This window comes from Ambystoma mexicanum, chromosome 1q, assembly GCF_040938575.1.
Source record: "Ambystoma mexicanum isolate Mex_15411 chromosome 1q, UKY_AmexF1_1, whole genome shotgun sequence".
In the NCBI taxonomy this organism is placed as follows: Eukaryota; Metazoa; Chordata; class Amphibia; order Caudata; family Ambystomatidae; genus Ambystoma; species Ambystoma mexicanum.
In genome coordinates this window covers 909066332-909084930 of record NC_090922.1, presented here as the reverse complement: position 1 = coordinate 909084930, position 18599 = coordinate 909066332, and the positions used below count along the sequence as shown (strand labels likewise).

General features: G+C 43.7%; 1 protein-coding gene across 1 annotated transcript in view; it reads right to left on the bottom strand.

Moving 5' to 3' along the window:
• Positions 1 to 18599, bottom strand: part of LOC138559368 (putative ferric-chelate reductase 1) — a 482214-nt gene that overhangs the window by 288542 nt on the left and 175073 nt on the right. Inside the window, exons 4-7 of the mRNA XM_069642735.1 lie at positions 13056 to 13192; positions 9703 to 9794; positions 4000 to 4063; positions 3424 to 3450 (exon numbers count right to left, since the gene is read on the bottom strand). Of these exons, the coding sequence (XP_069498836.1) occupies positions 3424 to 3450; positions 4000 to 4063; positions 9703 to 9794; positions 13056 to 13192 (320 nt within the window). The remainder of the gene's footprint in view (positions 1 to 3423; positions 3451 to 3999; positions 4064 to 9702; positions 9795 to 13055; positions 13193 to 18599) is intronic.

The window sequence follows — 18599 nt, the reverse complement described above, 5'->3', positions numbered from 1 at the left end:
ACTTCCTGCATTACTTTATTTATTATATTTAAAATATTTGCAAATGCATGTAACGCATGTTCCTAGAAAAAGAAAAAAGAAGCCCCGCTCACCAACACTATTGGACCCTTTCTTCCCTCTAAACACCTCTCAATGTGCTCATAAGTTTTAAAGTGAAAATATGCATAGCATGGTAGAATAGGGATTTTTTTTTACACGTTTAAATTCCTTATTTCTAGTATGGTTGCATGACTAATTTAATGGCCCATGGTACTCAGTCCTGCAAGAAAAAAAAGATTATTTTTACAAATTCAAAATATTTTTAAAGGAATTACGTAACTTCAACTAAAGGGGTCTCCACCTTTACACCATAGAGATTACCACAATGTAATAGGCTCAAACACAATTTGCCATTCACGAATTGTCCTACTGGAACCCACAGAGCGTTCAAAGCAAATATACCAGAGAAAAGTTACTTGAACAATTAATGTTTATCTGCCCATGTACATTCAACTTGGCTATCATGCAAAAATGTGAGGTAGTGAATGCATAGGCTATATGCATGCCTTTTAAATGTAGACAATGACCAGCATACATTTGTCCCACACAAGTTTGCACTCAAAATCAATACTCCCGCTGATTCTTGCATTCTACTCAAAACACATATGGGTGTCGTCTTCTCATAGTATGCATGTTCAGCTTTTAATGAACGTGTGTGTGACTTTCACTAAACAGACGTGTGTTCTGGTTTAAATGCACATGTGTGGGCACTGCTTTCACTCCCTTCCTATTGAGTTTTCCTTCAGCACAACAAGTTTGGCCTGGAGATGTAATCTTCCGCAGTAAAACGTACAATGTGAAATCATCCTTTCCTGTCCCATTACATATGGATCTGTTTAAGCATCCATAGATAAGGGACTAGAAGTGTTTAACAGTTTGCACTATATTTAGTGAATATAACTAATTCTCTAAAATCATTTCTGTTCCACAAACATCTAATTTATGGCGTGGCCCTCACAGGGAACACTATGCATGATATAGGGCGTGGCTATGCAGCCATGGAATAGGACGACTCTTGGGCTGTCTCCCGCTGATCCTTTTATGATCCTGAAGCTGCAGCTACCTGAACTACGTCACGTGTCATGAAAATACATCAGAAGCTGGATGAAACTATGTGGAACACGTGGATTGCCTGGTAAAAACAAACCAATCTGTGGTACTGCAGTTACAGGAGGAAAGGTGACGAAAGGGGACTGCAGCGACTGGAAAGGAAAATGGCCTCCAACTTCAGCCTGAGAACAAAGGACTGAATGGATTCATGACGGGACTGGCCTGCACTGTGAGTGGAATGAATGGAGCCTGCTACCGCCAGCTAATGTGGCGCACACCTGTGGATCAGTGTAGACAAATACAAGCCCACTGACAAATACACATGGACACCTTCACGCAGGGTGATGGCTGCAAACAAAGTCTGCATATGATACTGGAACAGCCAAGAATTCTCGGGTGGCATAAGTAACCTCCCAACACGGAAGCACCAACTGGCGTGATGGCATACTTTGAGGCAGTAAACGGGGCGCAAGGGGCTGAATTAAACTGATCCTGTGAGATACTAAGGACGAAGTATAACAAATAGCAGCTAGGGGGGCTGCAAGGGGCTGCTGAAGAGTCACATGAGCCCCAGCAGATGGAATGAAGGACTAACTATAGAGTTTGAATACACACACCTCACATTGCAACGAGAATGGGCGCTGAGTAGTACAGGACGTGGCAGAGAGTAAAGAATACGTGCAGGGCACGCGTTAGCAGCGGCTGCCTCCATTGCTGGATACAAGACTCCCTGGAAGTGAAAGCGGCAAGTACAATATGGAAGAAGTGATGATGTCCAAGATCAACAAGGTTAAAGGGAAGCAACCCATGGTAGATATCTTCACTAAACCGTCCAATCACCGGACAAGTCCACACATGCAGGAGGAGATACACGAGGAACAACCATTCCAATGTGTAATGATCAACAGATCGTGGAAGCCATAGCAGAACTGAAATCCTCATGGGAGAGCAAGCTCGATAAAGCCATGGCAGACTTAAAATCCTCATTGGAATTCAAAATTGAGGCGGTCAATGTGGACGTCAACCTCCTCAGACAGGACGTGACAGCGCTGGCGGAGCGCACGAGTGGTTTATAAAGCAAAGTGAAAATCAACACTGATACCAGCACGGTCAACACCAGGGAGGTTCATATATTGCAGCAACAGGTGCACAATCTGGAAAGCCGAGGAGAAGAGGCAGAAGGGCGGGCATGATGCAATAAAAAGCGTGTGGTGGGGCTACCGGAAGGAGAAGAAGGTATGGACCCGACGAACTATGTAGTGAACATGCTGATACAAGAGATAGGTGCAGGAGCGCTCACCCAAGGGTTCACAGTGAAGAGGGTGCACAGAGCCCTAGCTAGGAGACCCCAACGGGGAGCCCCTCCCCAGCGATCATCGCCAAGATACTGAACTACAAAGACAGGAAGAATATTCTGGAGCACTTCTGCAAAGGTGGGACGATAAAGCAGGGCATCAGCAACTGTTACAGCGCATCCGGACTACACCTTGTTGGTACAGAGACGACGACAACACTACGTGGTGGTTAAGAGACGGCTGCGGGAATCTGGCTATATGAAATACATGCTGCTGCATCCAGCAAAATTGAAAGTCTTACATAAGAGCAAGGCATTGTTCTTCGAGACAGGGGAAGCAGCGAGCTGGATGGACATGCTGGGTTGCCCGGCGGGGGCGGAGGGCCAGACTCAGAGCGTACAGGATAAGTGAACCGGCTTTTCTCCTGTACTATACTACTGACTGATATAGTCGATGTTAGTTAGTGGCTGCAACACTAATATGGACATAGTAGTAACACAATCCAAAGGGGCTCGCCATAGCCATAAAAGAGAATTTAGATATTGAACTCTATATATACCTATGATACAGGCCTCTGGCCAAAATATAAAATGTAATAAGTGATATGTGCACAGAAGGGCTTAAGATGCACGTGTGCTTAGTAGACTGTGGCACTAGTGAGGGAGACATGGAGGGAATGCGTTCTTACCCCCAATAGTTTGTTTAGTCGGGATGCCAGTAGAGCGGTATCCCCCTGTGGAGTTCCAAGTACCGTGGGAGGCCAGGAAAAGGACTAGATGCAGGGTAGCCTGAGATCCAGGGATGGAGCTGGGCAGCAGTTGGGGATGGGTAGAGTGGTGGGTGGAGGGAACGTTGGGGAGTTTCAAGGGGGGAAGGGGTGGGAGTTTGGGGAGTTAAAAGGGAGCGAGCATACAGACACAAGCCACCTAAGCCAATAGGTAAGAAAAGGAGGATATGGGAAGAGACGGGGGAGTAGGGAATGGATGAGATGGGAGACCTGAAGATAGTGACCTGGAATGTAGGGGGGTTAAATACTTACATCAAACGGAATAAGGTTATGATGTACCTGAAAAGACAGAAAATAGATATTGCCTTGTTACAAGAATCTCAACTGACCAAAGAGAAGCAAGGGGTGGTGGCAAGAAAATGGCAAGGGACTACAATAGGAGCAACATACTAGGCATATGCTAGAGGGGTCATAATGTGGAGAGCACCACACGTCCCGTTTAAGCTATTACAGTCCACCATAGACACAGACAGGAGGGGGGTATTAATAATGAAGAGAACAATTACAGGGCATAGTCATGTATGGCCATCAATGTGTGGAGGATGCTGACGAGTGCCTGGTGGTCAGTGGTGCGGAATGCCACACAGAGAGGACATTGGCCTTGCTCATGTTCATCACTAGTTGGTGGAAAGATTGGTAGACATAACTGGATTTGAATACATTCCTACAGTCTATTGAAGGGAGGGGATAGTGATTGAGGGAGGCTATGTAAGCCTGTTCTATTAATCATGGTCTTAAACACATCAATTATCCACAACACACATTGCATGTGGCTAGACATGCTGAACAACCATCCAAAGTTCTTACTGATAAATGATATTCACTTACTGGCTGGATTGTTTGGCTTTCAATCCTGTTCCAAAATACACCATAAGACTGGAGAACAGTAGCTCTGTAAGACACAAAATTAACAGGATTACTAGCATCAATAATTATATAATCAACTAGCAAAAAGTACCCGTATGCCACATAGGTTCTGTGGACAGACATAGAAACAATATCTCAAATTTTTCGAAACCAATCATCATGTAGATCGCTGTTCCGAGTTGCTTATCACTTGAATTGATTTCTACCCTGAAGTAAACTGAACTGAGAATGGGTGTGTGTGGTTGGCTTACAAACCCTGGACAAGACGTGGAGGGGAGGCAAGAGTTGGCATACTGCTGCATACTGGGACCTACTGTGCGCTCTCTCCACCTGTTGCCTCACCCCGATGCGGTGCTGTGTGTTGAGATGCATTGCAGTGCAAATATCTCGGAAACGGTTTGTCGTAGGCCCTTGACATGTGGTTGGCAATGTACCACTGAGACCTTGAGTTTTGTTTTTTGCATCAAGATGCTTAAAATTTGCTATTTCCAGTCCATCTACAATCACATTGATGTTATGCCAATTCGAGGCAACCGTGAAATCTGGGGAAAGAGATGGGGTGTGCAAATGTCATGTAGCCAGTAATGTCTGGATGTTCCTAACAGGTAACCATGCAACATTTGGTGCAGATTGGTGGAATGGTGTAGAATTGTATAAGGAACACGCTAACAGAGTGTCTGCCTGATATAGATAGATAGATAGATAGATAGATAGATAGATAGATAGATAGAGTGGATGTGATGCAATCCAGGCAAATCAGAATTCCTGCAGTGCAGGAATGTCAATTGGGTGTCACCAGGGGTCGCACCTATGACCCCTGAAAACTCATGTGTGGCCCCTTGCTCTGCTTCTGTGAACCCTGAGGGTTGCAGAGGCAGAGAGAAACCAAAAATAAAGAGGGCTCTCAGTTGATAGCCCTCTTTGCATTCCTTTTTTTTTTTAAGTGAGTCTGATTCAAAGTCAGAATGAACACCAAAAAGAACCCTCCCACACCCCACAGGACATGGAACGCTCTGGCTCCCTTGTCTGCGCAAGACAGACCTTGCGTGGAGCATGAGAGACAGAGAGGCCAGACTGTAGTCATTGAGGAGTTCCTCTGAGCTGCAAGGAATTTTGAAAAAGGTAAGAAGTGTTTTTTTGTAAATGTGAGTGCATGCGAGCATTGAAAGGGTGTGTATGTATATGTATATTATGTAATGTGTGTGAGTGAGTGCATGATGTATGGGTGGCTGGGTGTGTGAGTGAATGGGGGATGGGTGCAGCGTAAATGAGTATGTGAATAGTATGCCTGTATTCAATACCTAGATTAGTTAACAGTAATCTTCATTACTCCAGGTCCTACTCTTCCTTGTCCCAGTACTTGCCCATGAAGCACCTTGACTCATACAAAAGTACTGGGATGAGGAAGAGAGACGTGGAAGTAATGCTGGGCCAAGGAGTTGATTTTGGGATTGGAGTAAGAGAGTGGGAGGGAGAAGGGATTTGTCAGGAGGGTGGTGCACTATCACGTAATGGGCATCCATGATGAATCAGGCATGGTATGTGTTACTAGTTACTAGACTTGCATTTTGGTACAGCGAGTCTAGTCATTTCTTAATTGCATGACATGTTTACAGAGCATCTATAATAAAGTAAGAATGATAAGTGTTATTACCTGTCTAGACTGGTCTTTGTGTGCAGCCAGACTAGTAATCTCTTACTGTGGCATGACATTTGTACAGGGCTTCTATAATAAATCAAGCATGATAAGTGTTATTACCTGTCTAGACTGAAATGTCGGTGCAGTCAGCCTAACCATTTCTCCTTGTGTTATGCATATGTATATGGGCATCTATAATGAAGTAAGCATCATAAGAGTTATTACGTGTCTAGACTTGCATTTTGCTGCAGCTAGACTAGCCATTTTTTACTGTAGCTTGACATTTTGTCCTGGGAATCTTGATTAAAAAAAAACATAAGTGTAATGACCTGGCTAGACTGGCATTTGGGTGCAGCCAGTCCTTACTGTGACATTGTATATTTGTCTGGGCAGCTATGATAAAGTAAGCATGATAAGTGTTATTATGTGGTTAGATTGGCATTTTGATGCTGTCGGTCTAGGTATGTCTTATTGTGGCAAGGCCTTTTTTTAACGTGCATCATCAAGACTGCAGCAAGCATGATAAGAGTTTTTTTATGTGTCTGGCATACATTGTGCAGCCATGTTTTACATGCTTTCTAATGGTGGTATTGTATTTTTAATAGCAAAATGGTAAAATAGCTCAGTGGGTTGAACGCTTGCTGCTGAGATCTATGCGTGATCTGCTTGTCGCTGGCTCCAATCCTGGCAAGGCCAACTCAGCCTTTCATTTTTCTGAGGTTGATAAATGAGTGCCAACTTTGGTTGGGATGATAATTGTATATAGATATGTGCTATTTACAGTGTTTTGGCGAAAACGCTATATAAATAACAAATCAGTACCATTAATTGAAGCTTTAATTCTCCTGTGCACCGAAAGTGACTTGCATCTATTGGATTTTTGGATACTGTATCATCGCAGCAACTGGCAATGTAGGGGATCTACTTTTCATATAATGACAATAGCATGCAGCTATAATTGGCATAATCTGGAAGTAACTGGCCATACAATGGTGAAGTGGCATAGCTATGCCATTGCCTCGGCCTGTTTTGTTTGTGTGTTTATAGTTTATTAAAAATGTTATACCTTGCAACTCTTAGTTCATTACAAAGTGCAATAAATTATTTCAGACACAACATTCTAAAACAAACATTACAGACAGTAATTAATTCAACACAATACAATATAAAACCCTATACTATATACCTCACAGGGCCTCCATTTCTAACTTCCAAAATTACATTTCCCACCTATCCAACAAATTACTCCCTTCCCTACTTTATTATGGTGGACTAATCGAGAAATTAATTTTCCAACATTTTGTGTATCACTATTAAAATATTCATTGAAGCAATGGTCATTAAGATAGAGTATCCATGCAATAGCCTCGCCCACATGACTTCCCTCTTTAAATCCTCTAATCTCCTTATAAACTTTTTCAACCACATTTTCCTCTGCCGTAGTTTTGCTCTACAGCCAATCAGCCAATGTTTTAGCGTTTCGCCTCCACCGGATTTTCACACAGCCGAGGATTCCTTTCTTGCCAATGGATCCCTCTTGTAGGGAGTTTAGTAAGTTAAGACGAAAGCGCACATAAATGTTACGATATTTTGGCCTGGGAATCTCATCACAGACAACTGTATCTCCTTTTATTTCCCCAGGTGTGTGCTTTGCTCCCTTTGTAGATTACACTATGACATTCTCTATAATTCTTTTCCCATTTTACAATTTTTATTTTGTTGCACATCTTCACAGGGCTTTCCATCAATGTAAGCTTGTCGGAGCCCATTTCAGCAAGAATCGTCACTGCACTCCCCAAAATTGCTCAATGCTTTGTCATAATTACTGCTTGTAGATATATTTGAATCTTCAAATAGCGAACCCGATGGTGGAACCTATATTGCTGTTGTTGTATTATGGGGTCTAACCGTATCATATCATGACCCTTCCTTGGAATGTGAAGGCAGCACCCTTGTTAAAATGTGGTTGGTATCTAAAATATTCTTGTCATGCTTCAGTATGTATTTGGTATTTTAAAATGTTTACGTTTATGGGGGGGTTTACGCCCGCAAACCACTTCCGGTAATGTCACCAGGATTAAAGAGGAACTGATGCCTTCTGGGTCAAAGGTCAAGTAACATCACCTGTGATGTCATCAGGTCTGTGATGTCACTTCCTCTACCCCTGGCATTTTGTTAAATCGACGCCCCTAGAGTAATGAGGCTTGTATAGATGGCAATCTTTCACATGCTACAAAGCTTCAAGACATAATACGAAGTTAAAGGTATTGCAATGTACTTGTGCTGACTTAGAACTAGGAGTAAGCAGACAATGGCGCATGGTGGCATTCGTTACTGCAGTCCATTTTAAAAAAGGGCAAACTAAATAATGTGTTGTTGTTGGCTTACAAAGCCTGTCACTGACCATCACAGGAATGCTACTTGCTTTGCAACATTTATTCTGGGTATTTGTGGGCACACAGAGATGAACCCAAAGTTACTATTTGTGCCTTGACTGCTTTTTGTTGAGCTCAGAAGCCAAGGGGTTTATGATGTAACACATTTCACTGGTAGTAAATCACAGTCCCACTGAGATTACCCTCCATAGAGTAATCCCAGTGGTATTGCAATTGCCTTTCATCACCAGAGATATTTCATCAACACCAGTGGTAAAAACTGCCAGTCGTGAAATAGATCATTGGCAAACAAATACTTTTGCGAATTTTTAGTAAAATATACCCCCTGGTGTTAAATGCGTTGCCAGTGGTAAATAACATACTGTCAGCCTTAGCATGCAAACATGGTACCCTGAGTAATTCCTCGACTCCTGCATCATAACTCAATGGCTTCGAACCCCTACCCAACCCACACTGCCGGTAGTGGTAGCTAGTATACTGGATTGCCAGTGGTAATGCTTTTATCACTGATAGTGCATTTACCGCCAGCAGTATTTTTACCAACGGCAGTAACTTTTCTAAGGTAGTAATTTTAGTGCCAGTGATAATCAGTTGTGTGTCTCTATAAAAGACAGAATTGAACCTCTGGAGGTAAATACCACTCATCACTGGTAGTAAGGAAGGTTGTTGCCCTTTCTCTAAGGAGGCCCTCTAGGTCCCCTTCTTAAATATGCCATGTATCACACACTTCTATTTCAAGGCTACCTACATATCTTTGTGTTGGTCCATGTATTTCCTGCAAATTAAGCAGTCCTTGAAAGACAAAAAAATGCACAGCAGAATAATCTGCACCTAAAATAAAATAATTAACCATTCAAACTGGAAACATTTTGCATAATCTCAGTCTTGACTGATAACTATACAATGAAGGATGAATTGGCCTGGCGAATCTCCGTCAATCACTCAAGAGAGTGTAACCTTCCTGCCCAGAGGTTTGACAAACATAGGGGCCAAGCTCGCAAGTAACTTGCATGCATCAGAGCTACTCTTGTGAGTCTGAGTTATTCGGTGCACCTTGTTTTTTATGTAGCATAGACCTCTCCAGGGGTAAAGCGAAGCTAAAAGCATGGATGCAAAGTCAAATGTGTTTGTTAATTGGCCCTATGAAATACTGAATGTTTGTTTGTTTGTTTTATTATTTATAATGCGCAGATGTACCCGGGTATCAAGGCGCAGCATTTACAATAATATGCGAAGCTTAGTTACAAATATAAAATGTACATGTTGACAACGGAAATATATACAAAGCATTATGAGGAGAAGAAGCAATATATACAATATAAACAAGAGTGCAAAGTGGGCGCACGAGGTTACACAGTGTGTAGATAGCATGGAGTGATAGCCTTGGCACTTAGCTATCTTGGTTCGCCCTCGTTTTCAGCCATGAGACTACCATGGAACGGAACGTATTGACCTAATTCAAGCATTTGTGTTTTAGGAACACTGTGAAAGGCCACACTCAGAGTCAGTCTTCTTGTGCATCTAAATGAACACAATTGAACAGTTTCAAGTGTTTCTTGGAAAACACAACCATCATTTACATATCCTTATAACAAAGCTACAAATGATGCAATGATCTGCTTTCATCACCTCAATCGGACATCTGCTTTGCTGGACGGTGCAACCCAAACAGCTGTGACTTTTGACTTTTGGGTACTGCTTTTGTGGCTTACTGTGGAATTCTGCAAAAAGAAACATTAGGCAGAGAGGATCACATTGTGAAATTTTGCACAATATAGGTGAAAGCAGACAGAAATATGGCTTCTGCATTATAGGTAACTGTTGTTTCAGATTGGCCTTTTCATATTAAAGTGTAATAGTTTCAAAATGCTACTTGACTATGGTAAACTCGCCTTTAAATGGATGATGACAACAATGTAGTGAAAGTAACTGTACCCATGGAAATGTAAACGCCGCCTGAAAATACGCTCTGCAGGTGGCTTTTACAATGGGTTCCTATGGGATCCCCTTGGTCTTGACCGTGTGCAAAACCAAAGCGGATCCCCTAGGAATCCATTTTTTGCACTCCTGCTTAAAAATCTCATGCAGTTGTACAAGGAAACGCACCAAAAAGACGAAGGAGGATTGCAGACTGGAGCCCTTATCGTCGCTCTGCGCCCCTCCTCCATCTCATCACTGCTGGAAAATGAGGCTCATTTTAACGCCTTTGTTTAACACTCTGCCTCATTTCAAATGAGTCTGCATGTCTCTCTCTCTCCTTTTCTCTCTCTGATCTGATCTCTACGTTGTTTAATCAACAGGCATTTTTACGACTGCATTTTTTTTACGTGGACACTATTACGAAAATGTCATCGACATTTTGGGGTGTGGGAAAGGGCAGATAAGAGGTTAGGGGGGTCGGGAATAATTAAAAATAGGTGGGGTAGGGGGGTTTGGGGTGAATCCCCCAAAATATATTTCTATTACTTTTTTCGTAATAGTGTCCACGTAAAAAAGGCAGTCGTAAAAATGGCTGTCGGTGACATGGCATGGAACCCTTTGATCCCAGGGTGAGGAGTGGAGAAGTAGTAGTAAGTGAAGAGAAGTATTGGTGGTAGTAGGGGCAGAGAGGTAGTAGAAGTGGTAGTAGAGTAGGAGTAGTTGTGTTAGTGGTAGTAGGGGAGAGGTAGTAGTGACAAGGAGGTGAAGTAGTAGGAAGGAGGGAAGAAAGGTAACGTTGGAGGAGTAGTAAGGCGTAGTTGGAGGTAGTAGTGAATGGAGGAGGAGAGGAGGAAGGAGTGAGAGGAGGAAAATGGAAGGGTTGCAGTGGGAAGGTGGAGTGCAACATCAGAGGGGATGGCAGAGTGGAGAGGAGGGGAACATCTTGGCACACCAGAGTAGGAGAGGGCTAGGTGAAACGAGAAATTGAAACAGGTGGAAGAAGGCACCATTCCTGTACTCTATAGAAAAGTAAGTAGGCTAGGTGAGGGACAGCGACAAGGCCCCTAGGGAGTCAGAAAGCCATGGCCCTAGGCCAAACCTCATAAACCCCAGTCAGAAAGCAGACCGTAGGAGTTACCGTGCCCTAAAACTAACCACGGTCAGGGACTACTGGGTTACGGTAGTGGTAAACCGAAGGGAGACCAGCTAGAGAGGGACGGCCCTAGTGCCAAATACCATAGAGCCCTTCACCATTTTAAAAAGTTGGAGTGAAACACCTTCCTAGCTCTGTAATAAACCCTAATAAAGACCCTTGGAAGATACTCAGGAGACAGAGTGGTCTGTTTCAGTGACGCCCCTTCAGATATGCCATAAAGGGCATTTTCTCAGAAAGCCCCACTAATCTATCTAGGAAGAAATCAATGCACCATACACGTGTTTGGTGATATTCTTGATAACATGGTGGCTCCGAGACTCATTCGAGGAAAGTCTCAAGTTCATGGAATTATTAAGCCATCCAACTCAAGGAAGTCAAGGATCAGCATACATCTTCTTTTAAAAGCATCCCTAGTATGGATGACAGCGCACCGAATGTTGTCATCCTTCTACGAAAGTGCTAGCCTCGCCTGGTTAATGTTTGAAGGATGCATTAGAAACAATTCACTAACATTGATCTACTAAGTAAACATGCTATGGGAGAGGCAACCATTTCGCAGCAGCAGTATTTTGGCCATGGGATGTGCTCCAGATTGCACCCCTCTTAATGAATGATGTGCTCTGGGATGCAAGCGTTCGTGTAACTGTTTCCGCCACACCTGCACTACTCTGTCTTGGAGCAGGCACTGGGGAAATGCCATGCAGAGAGAGCTCTCTGGAGACAAAACTCTGCCCTTTTCGGCCTCAGGGAAAAAAATGTCATGTATGTAAATATTCTGCATTTCGACCGTTTTCCTTATTAATATTCACCCATCAATATGTGGTGAAAATCATGGCTCTAAGTAGGCCAGAGTGGAACCCCACAGGCTGCAGAAAATACCTAGGACCCGGAACACTAGCCCATGACTCCCAAAATTTTCATTTGTAAAAATGACTACATAAGACGTATGGTGTGCAGTGATTTTATTATAAGGGTGTCATTATAAATGAACTAATCAGGAAGGCCATTGTGCACTATGAGCTTAGAAGGGGGCTGAAGCTTTGAATATCTATCAGTGGCCTGTCACCGGCATGTCATATTTAAAAATGTGTGTTTATTCCCAAATGCCCTTTTATACAAAACAGCCTGTAACTTTGGTGCTTTCTCATTGGTGATGTCAATGCCAGCTGAAAATGTATATGGGCTCATGGTAGCCAGACCTAAGCCCCCACCCTTGACGGTGACCAGCACAACGTTCCACTCCCCTTTTCCACAGCCCCCTACATTTCATATCCCACTTAAAGCCCTGGTGGAAATGTAAACATTGCATTTGCAGTTATAGGCCCTTTAAAATCTTGGACTTAAAATGCACACCCTGCACTCACGTGGGTGTGGAGCAGACCCCAGAACCCCCAGCCAGTGGTTAAAGGTGCGCAATTCAGATGGAAGGTCAGAGTGTCAAGAATGCGCCTAGCTGGAGGGCTGTCTGGTGCCTACAGCCAGTAGCGTCTCCTGCCTTGCATTCCCTAGGTGAATCAGGGAACTTGCTTGTGGAAAAATACAGGGACATAATGAAATGGCCTTTGCATTCCACAGCAGTATCCATTTGCCATGTGTTCCATTTCGGTGTATACCAAGACGCTATCACTGTCTGCAAAGGTCAGCATTGGTGGACCAAGGTCTACTTTTCTTGGTATACCGACCACGTCCACTACCAGCTATTCCATTGTTGGTGCCTGGGTTCCATAAGTAGTCCAACAAGTCAGCTTTTAGTATGGTCTTTAAAATAAGTGGCCTCGACAAAGAGCAGTGTCCGCACTATGACGCGTGCAAAAGGCTGCACTCTGCTTTGCGCCTGGCCCATGTAAATTAAAGCGTCAATGTTATCGGTAACAAGAGAAGTCAGAGAAAGCAAAAGTCAACATACTGCGCCGCTGCAGGCCAGAGTCTGGGTGGTTGCCGAGTCCAACATTTTGAAAGTACCCACAATAGCATCACCGGAAACTGTACGGGCCTGCAGCAAGAATCCTTTCAAGCTGGAGCCGGAATTTGCCTGCAAAGTCACTTGGGAAGAAGAAAAACACATTATATATTTTAGAATATCGCAAATCACTGCACAGTTTGTTCAGAGTGTTGTTTTCAAGGTCAGACATCTTTTTTACATGATGTTGGAGACTGGGTGTTAAGAAAGAGATTATGTTGAGTAAAACTTTGTGTTTGAAGGAGGGAGATGTGTTAAGATGGTAAGCAAAAATAGAGTAATGCAACCAGTTATCATTATGCTGTATGTACATAGTTCAAGTATTCATGCATTAGTTTAGGCGAAGTACATATGCAAGTCACCATTGTGATATCATGACATTCCAGCATGGAGTGTGTGGATGAAAGGTTCTGGGAGACAGTTTGTTTGGGTCTCCGTGGCGGAGCCTGCCGTCGTACATGTATTCTCAATAAACATATATTTAATGCTACGTGTGTCGGCGAGTAAGTCAACACTGGGCCCTCATTACAACCCCGGTGTTAACCAATGGCGCTTTTAGTGCCATGGTTAACGCTGGTAATTTACCGGATCCGCCATGGCGGAATGAGGAATTACTGCTCCATTCCAAGGTTGGCGGGGCGGTAATTCCCCATTTACCATTGGCCCTTCCCCATTCCCATTTTTGCCCCATAAGGCTCAATGGGAATGGGGAAGGCGGTAATTACGGTACCGCAAAATGCGGCACCATAATCACCTTCAAGGTCCCTTTGCGGGTCCTTCCTTTAATGGCTGGTACAGACCAGCCGTTAAGGTCGGGACCCGCAAAGGGACCTCGTAATCAGGCGTTAAGGGATTACCGGTACCGGCACCCTTACCGGTAAAACCTTAACGCCAGGGTTGTAATGAGGGCCTGTGACTAGTTAGGGAATGTATTACAACAAAAGAATGCAGTTCTCAAGATCAGCTTCTCTCCTGTTCGCTATATGACATGTAAATCGAAACATGCACACTAAAAACACACAAATGAATACCTCCTCGGGACACTGCAAAAAGCATTCAGCACATTTTTGGTTTTGGCGCATGTTGTTGGCCTAGTCACCAATAATATCGCCAACCCCTTTGCTACAGAGAAGAGAGAGAGTAAAGGGGGCCAGCAAGCTAACTTTGTGGTTGGCATGACAACTGGAAATGGTTTAGCATAATTAGCCGACACAATAAATGTTATTTCTTGTTCTGTAATGCCGATGTAATACACTAGTGGCTTGTTTAACTAATTTTCTCCCAATCACGAGTTCTGTACTATGTCATGGGATTGTGTCACTTTCAAAGCTGGGGTGGCAGTGATCTTTCTTTTCGCAGCCAGAGGGAGTTGGGCTATATTTGGTCTACTTTGCTGGGACGTTGGGCTACATGTAGGTTTCCCTTTCTCAGGTTACTGGAGGTATTTTTCTTTTTTTTTGGAGGGGCTTAACACTTTCAAAAGGGCTCAACTGAAGTACTTTCTCCTACAAATAAAATACACGCGTCACTGCTGTAATGATGCGCTAGGTGCAGTGCCACAACACCATTGAGCTGACCGGACTTCACTTCATTCTCCCCCCAGCCCCTGAAATGTTGGGCTGTGTTGACTCGACCTTGCTGACCAACATAGCCTAGCTGGACAGAACAGAACACAGATGTTAAACGGCGCCTGGGGTCCCTGTTAACAAAGGCCCTGAATTACTCTCGTAAAGCATTTCACTGTTAGCACCTGCATTCATATGCATACATTTTTAGACAATTGAAATCTTGATGAGGGGTTAGTACTTGCATGCCAGTGGTGTGATTGAAAGGGTAGAGAGGGGACAGGAGACGGCTCATTCTCAGGGCAGTCCTTAAGTGGGTGTTTTCAGACTTAAAGGAGAGCATTAACTGCTTGGAACATTGAAGCTGCACTAGAATTGTCTCATTTGAATGCCTAAAGAACTTACATGCCCCCCACACAAATAAGTTTACCCCTCGCCCACCGTCTCTGAAGTTAGCGCCTCTCCCAACATTTGAAGGGTTAGCATCCCCCAAAAAAATATTGAGATTTAGTTGCGCCCCCGTCTAGATGTGTTGCTTGAAAATACTGAAATGATGCATCAGACATGCCAGCTTCTTCAAAAAATACATAACCAGGATTGTGTAGTTCATGCTTACAATTGTGTACTACATTCAGCAGTGCTGCCGTCTGTATCAGGGGCGGATTTAGCACCCGGATGACAGACAAACAATGAACGGGCCCTGTCATGTCCTGGTCCACCACCTTTCCAATCTCCTTATATCAGCCACAAGACAGACACACTCATCCCTGCTTGCTGGCAGTCGGGCACATTGGAATAACAAAGAGCATCTCAGCACTTGCTCACAGGGCCCGGCTAAACATGTGTCAGGGCTCCAGGGGGCCCATTTCAATTTGATTGGGTCTCTCATTGCCTACAGTTAGGCGGGGTGGACACAGTCTGTGGCACCCTTGGATTGCTTAAATAAGATTGGATCCAAAGCACTGCTCTTTCGGGCCCACTAAACTGTCACAGTTAGCTATTGATCTATGAGCAAGGTGCTAATGCAGATGAAACCAGTCTAAAATGCAAAGAGGTGAAAACACTGCTGGATGCTGTGTGTGCTATCACAAGCAGTCTGTAACCTGCTGGAAAGCACACACAAAGTCTTCAGTTAAGGTGATAGCAGCCAGCAAAGTGCAGCCTGTAGCATGCACACAAGGCAAAGTGCACATTTGATGCCAATATAGAAAGAAATATGTTGCTGTGTAGTTAGACTGCCAAAATAGGCACAGCTGTTTGGAGCCTTCCTCCGTGAGGCTCTTGAACACATACACAGAACAACCAAATCACTACACAGTGGATCTGTTAGGCATACAATGCACTGATATTTTCGAATTTGTCTTTGGGACCTGTCCACAAAAGATGCAGAACCCTAATTTGCAAGGTATTGATTGTCATGATCAGAGATCAGAGAGACATCACAGTAAATAACATAACAAGCAGTGACATTGCTCTTCAATACTCCAGGACACCATTTGTAAAGACATTCAAAGACGTTTTCCTGTGTAAGGCTAGAGAATAATGTGCTGAGCAATATATAAATAATGAATATGCAACAACTCAATAGTTTAGTAAACCATGAGGGGTTTTCTTCATAACAAAAATTGCAAACTAAATCACTTCTACTGACATCCATTGTCAGCAGATCGGGCCCAGTGAGATTACATGATTTGCCCAGGATCACACATTTCTCTAAAGGGGTGAAAGCAGTATTTGGGGCCAGGCTGTGAATTATGCACTTGACTGCATATCTACATATCTTCCAAGTGATAGGTCACAAATATTTTTTTAGAGTTTGGGTTTCCAAAAGCAAAGAAACCAACCTGGCATAATATACATTGTTATAGAAATAGGTCAAGCAAAAAGACATGTATAGTTTTATGTTTGCCACCCTGAATGCACGAGTGCAGTAGCAGCCTGCAAAGGAATGTGGACCTAAAAATAATATCATTTGATTTATTTAAAAAAAATCTGCTTGAGCGATTATTTTATGCAGCATGCTGCGTTATACTCCCCTCCCATTTATTATCACCCACCAATCACACCTTTAAAGGGACAGCAGTCCTTACCCAGATGCCCCTGTGTCTGTGTCATCAACCTCTAATAAATATATTGAAATGAGGTTGACACAAAGCTGAACCTAGGGGTTCTGGGGAACAGCCGGAAAGGTGTTGTGCCTTATTCTTTCTCCATTTCTGTCAAAGGTTCTTTGTTATAAAGATCCCGCTCTCCTCCGCATGTTGCTGCTATTTGCATACTCACCTGCCTTCCTTCACTCAATTCTCCCCTCCCTCGTTTATCCACGTCACACCATTTGCCTTTACATTGCTGCCCCTCCACTCCCCATTCCTCTCTCACTTGCCTCCTTTCTCTGCCTTTCTCTTCCCCTCACTTTTCATTTCCCCTGACTCTTTAGACCTCCATTATTACCTGTTCTCCTTACATTCCTCAAACCCCTGCTCTCTACTTTCCCTCCATTTAAAACAACCATTTAGAAAAAACATCAAGGGCCGAATTTCTCAAAGCTTTTTTTTGATAAAGAAATGAAATGCGCTAACACATCTCATCACCTGCGCAAAAAAAAGAGCAACCCAATCCAAAAAAAGTATATCTGAAGGGGCGCATTTTATATGTGCCCATTCAGATGGCCTTTTTCACCTCTTTGCACAAATGCACGGGCATTTCTGCGCATTGAAAAGCGCATCCCAAATTGACAAGATGCGCTTTGTGCAGTAATTGGAGGCAAACCTATGCGCCCGCTTTGAATAGGTACACTGGGGTGACAGTTTATTTATTAACTACTGCAACACTTTTAAGTGTGACTGCTGCTGTCTCACCTGCATTTCTGTTCCTCCAACTGGATAGAAAGGTGGGTTTTTTAGGTCGCATTTTACAGTGGCAGGCCCTAAGGGCCCGTCACAGTGAAATGGGCAGGGAGCCTGTAGAACATTGTGAGGGGAGCGCTTCCAACACAAACATATTCAAGGCGGCTGCCCAGCGCATCGTTTGCACTACAGCTCAGCCCCGTGGAAATGTGCAGGTCACGTTTGATAATAAGGTGATCTGCTAATTTCCAAAAATGGGTTTTCTAAAAATAGCCTGTCCTCTGCTCTATTTTTAGATACCCCATTTTCTGAGGATCTGGGCCAAAATCTACAGTTTTGAAAAATGTAAAAATGGTCACAATATGAGAGGGAAAGCAGAGAAAGGGGAGTGATTGGTGAGCTGTGGAGTGGGAAGGAGAGTAGTGGGCCAGAGGGACAAGCAGTGGGCAAGAAAGCGAGAGGAAGCAGTGGGACGGTGGGTCAGAAATCAGAGAGGGAACGGAGGTACAGAAAGTAGAGGGAGCTTGGGCTCAGGGAGGTCAGGGGGCCAAACATAGAGAGGGGTTGGGAGTGCAATAGAATGGGAGAAAGGATGCAAAAGGCAGAAGTAGCACAAAATAATGAAGGACTGTATACTGCATGAGGAATTGGGGAGCACAAGGAGTGAGTTGGGAGTGTGGTTTGGAGTTTGGCAGGGAGTGGAGAGTGCCGATTGTGACTTAGCAGTGTGACAGTGCATGTGAGTCTGTATGACTGAGTGAGAGGTTCGGAAATACAAGTTATGATGGGGAATTGGTGAGACGTGTGAGGTGTGTTGGTGAGAGAGGTGTGTGGGTGTTTGGGGGATTGGAGAACATAGAAGGGGAATATTTTCAGCATTGCAACTTATAAAGATCAATACCATTAATAATAAAACGTAGCCAAAACAAACACTGTTCTCTCAAGCCAGAGACATCTGGGACACTTCCTATTTAATTGATACAAAAGGTACACATAATGACACCCTGGCTCTCTTGTAGCCTTGCAAAACGCCTCTTTCCTGCAATGTGCCAATCTTCTACCCTCCAATCAATATCAAT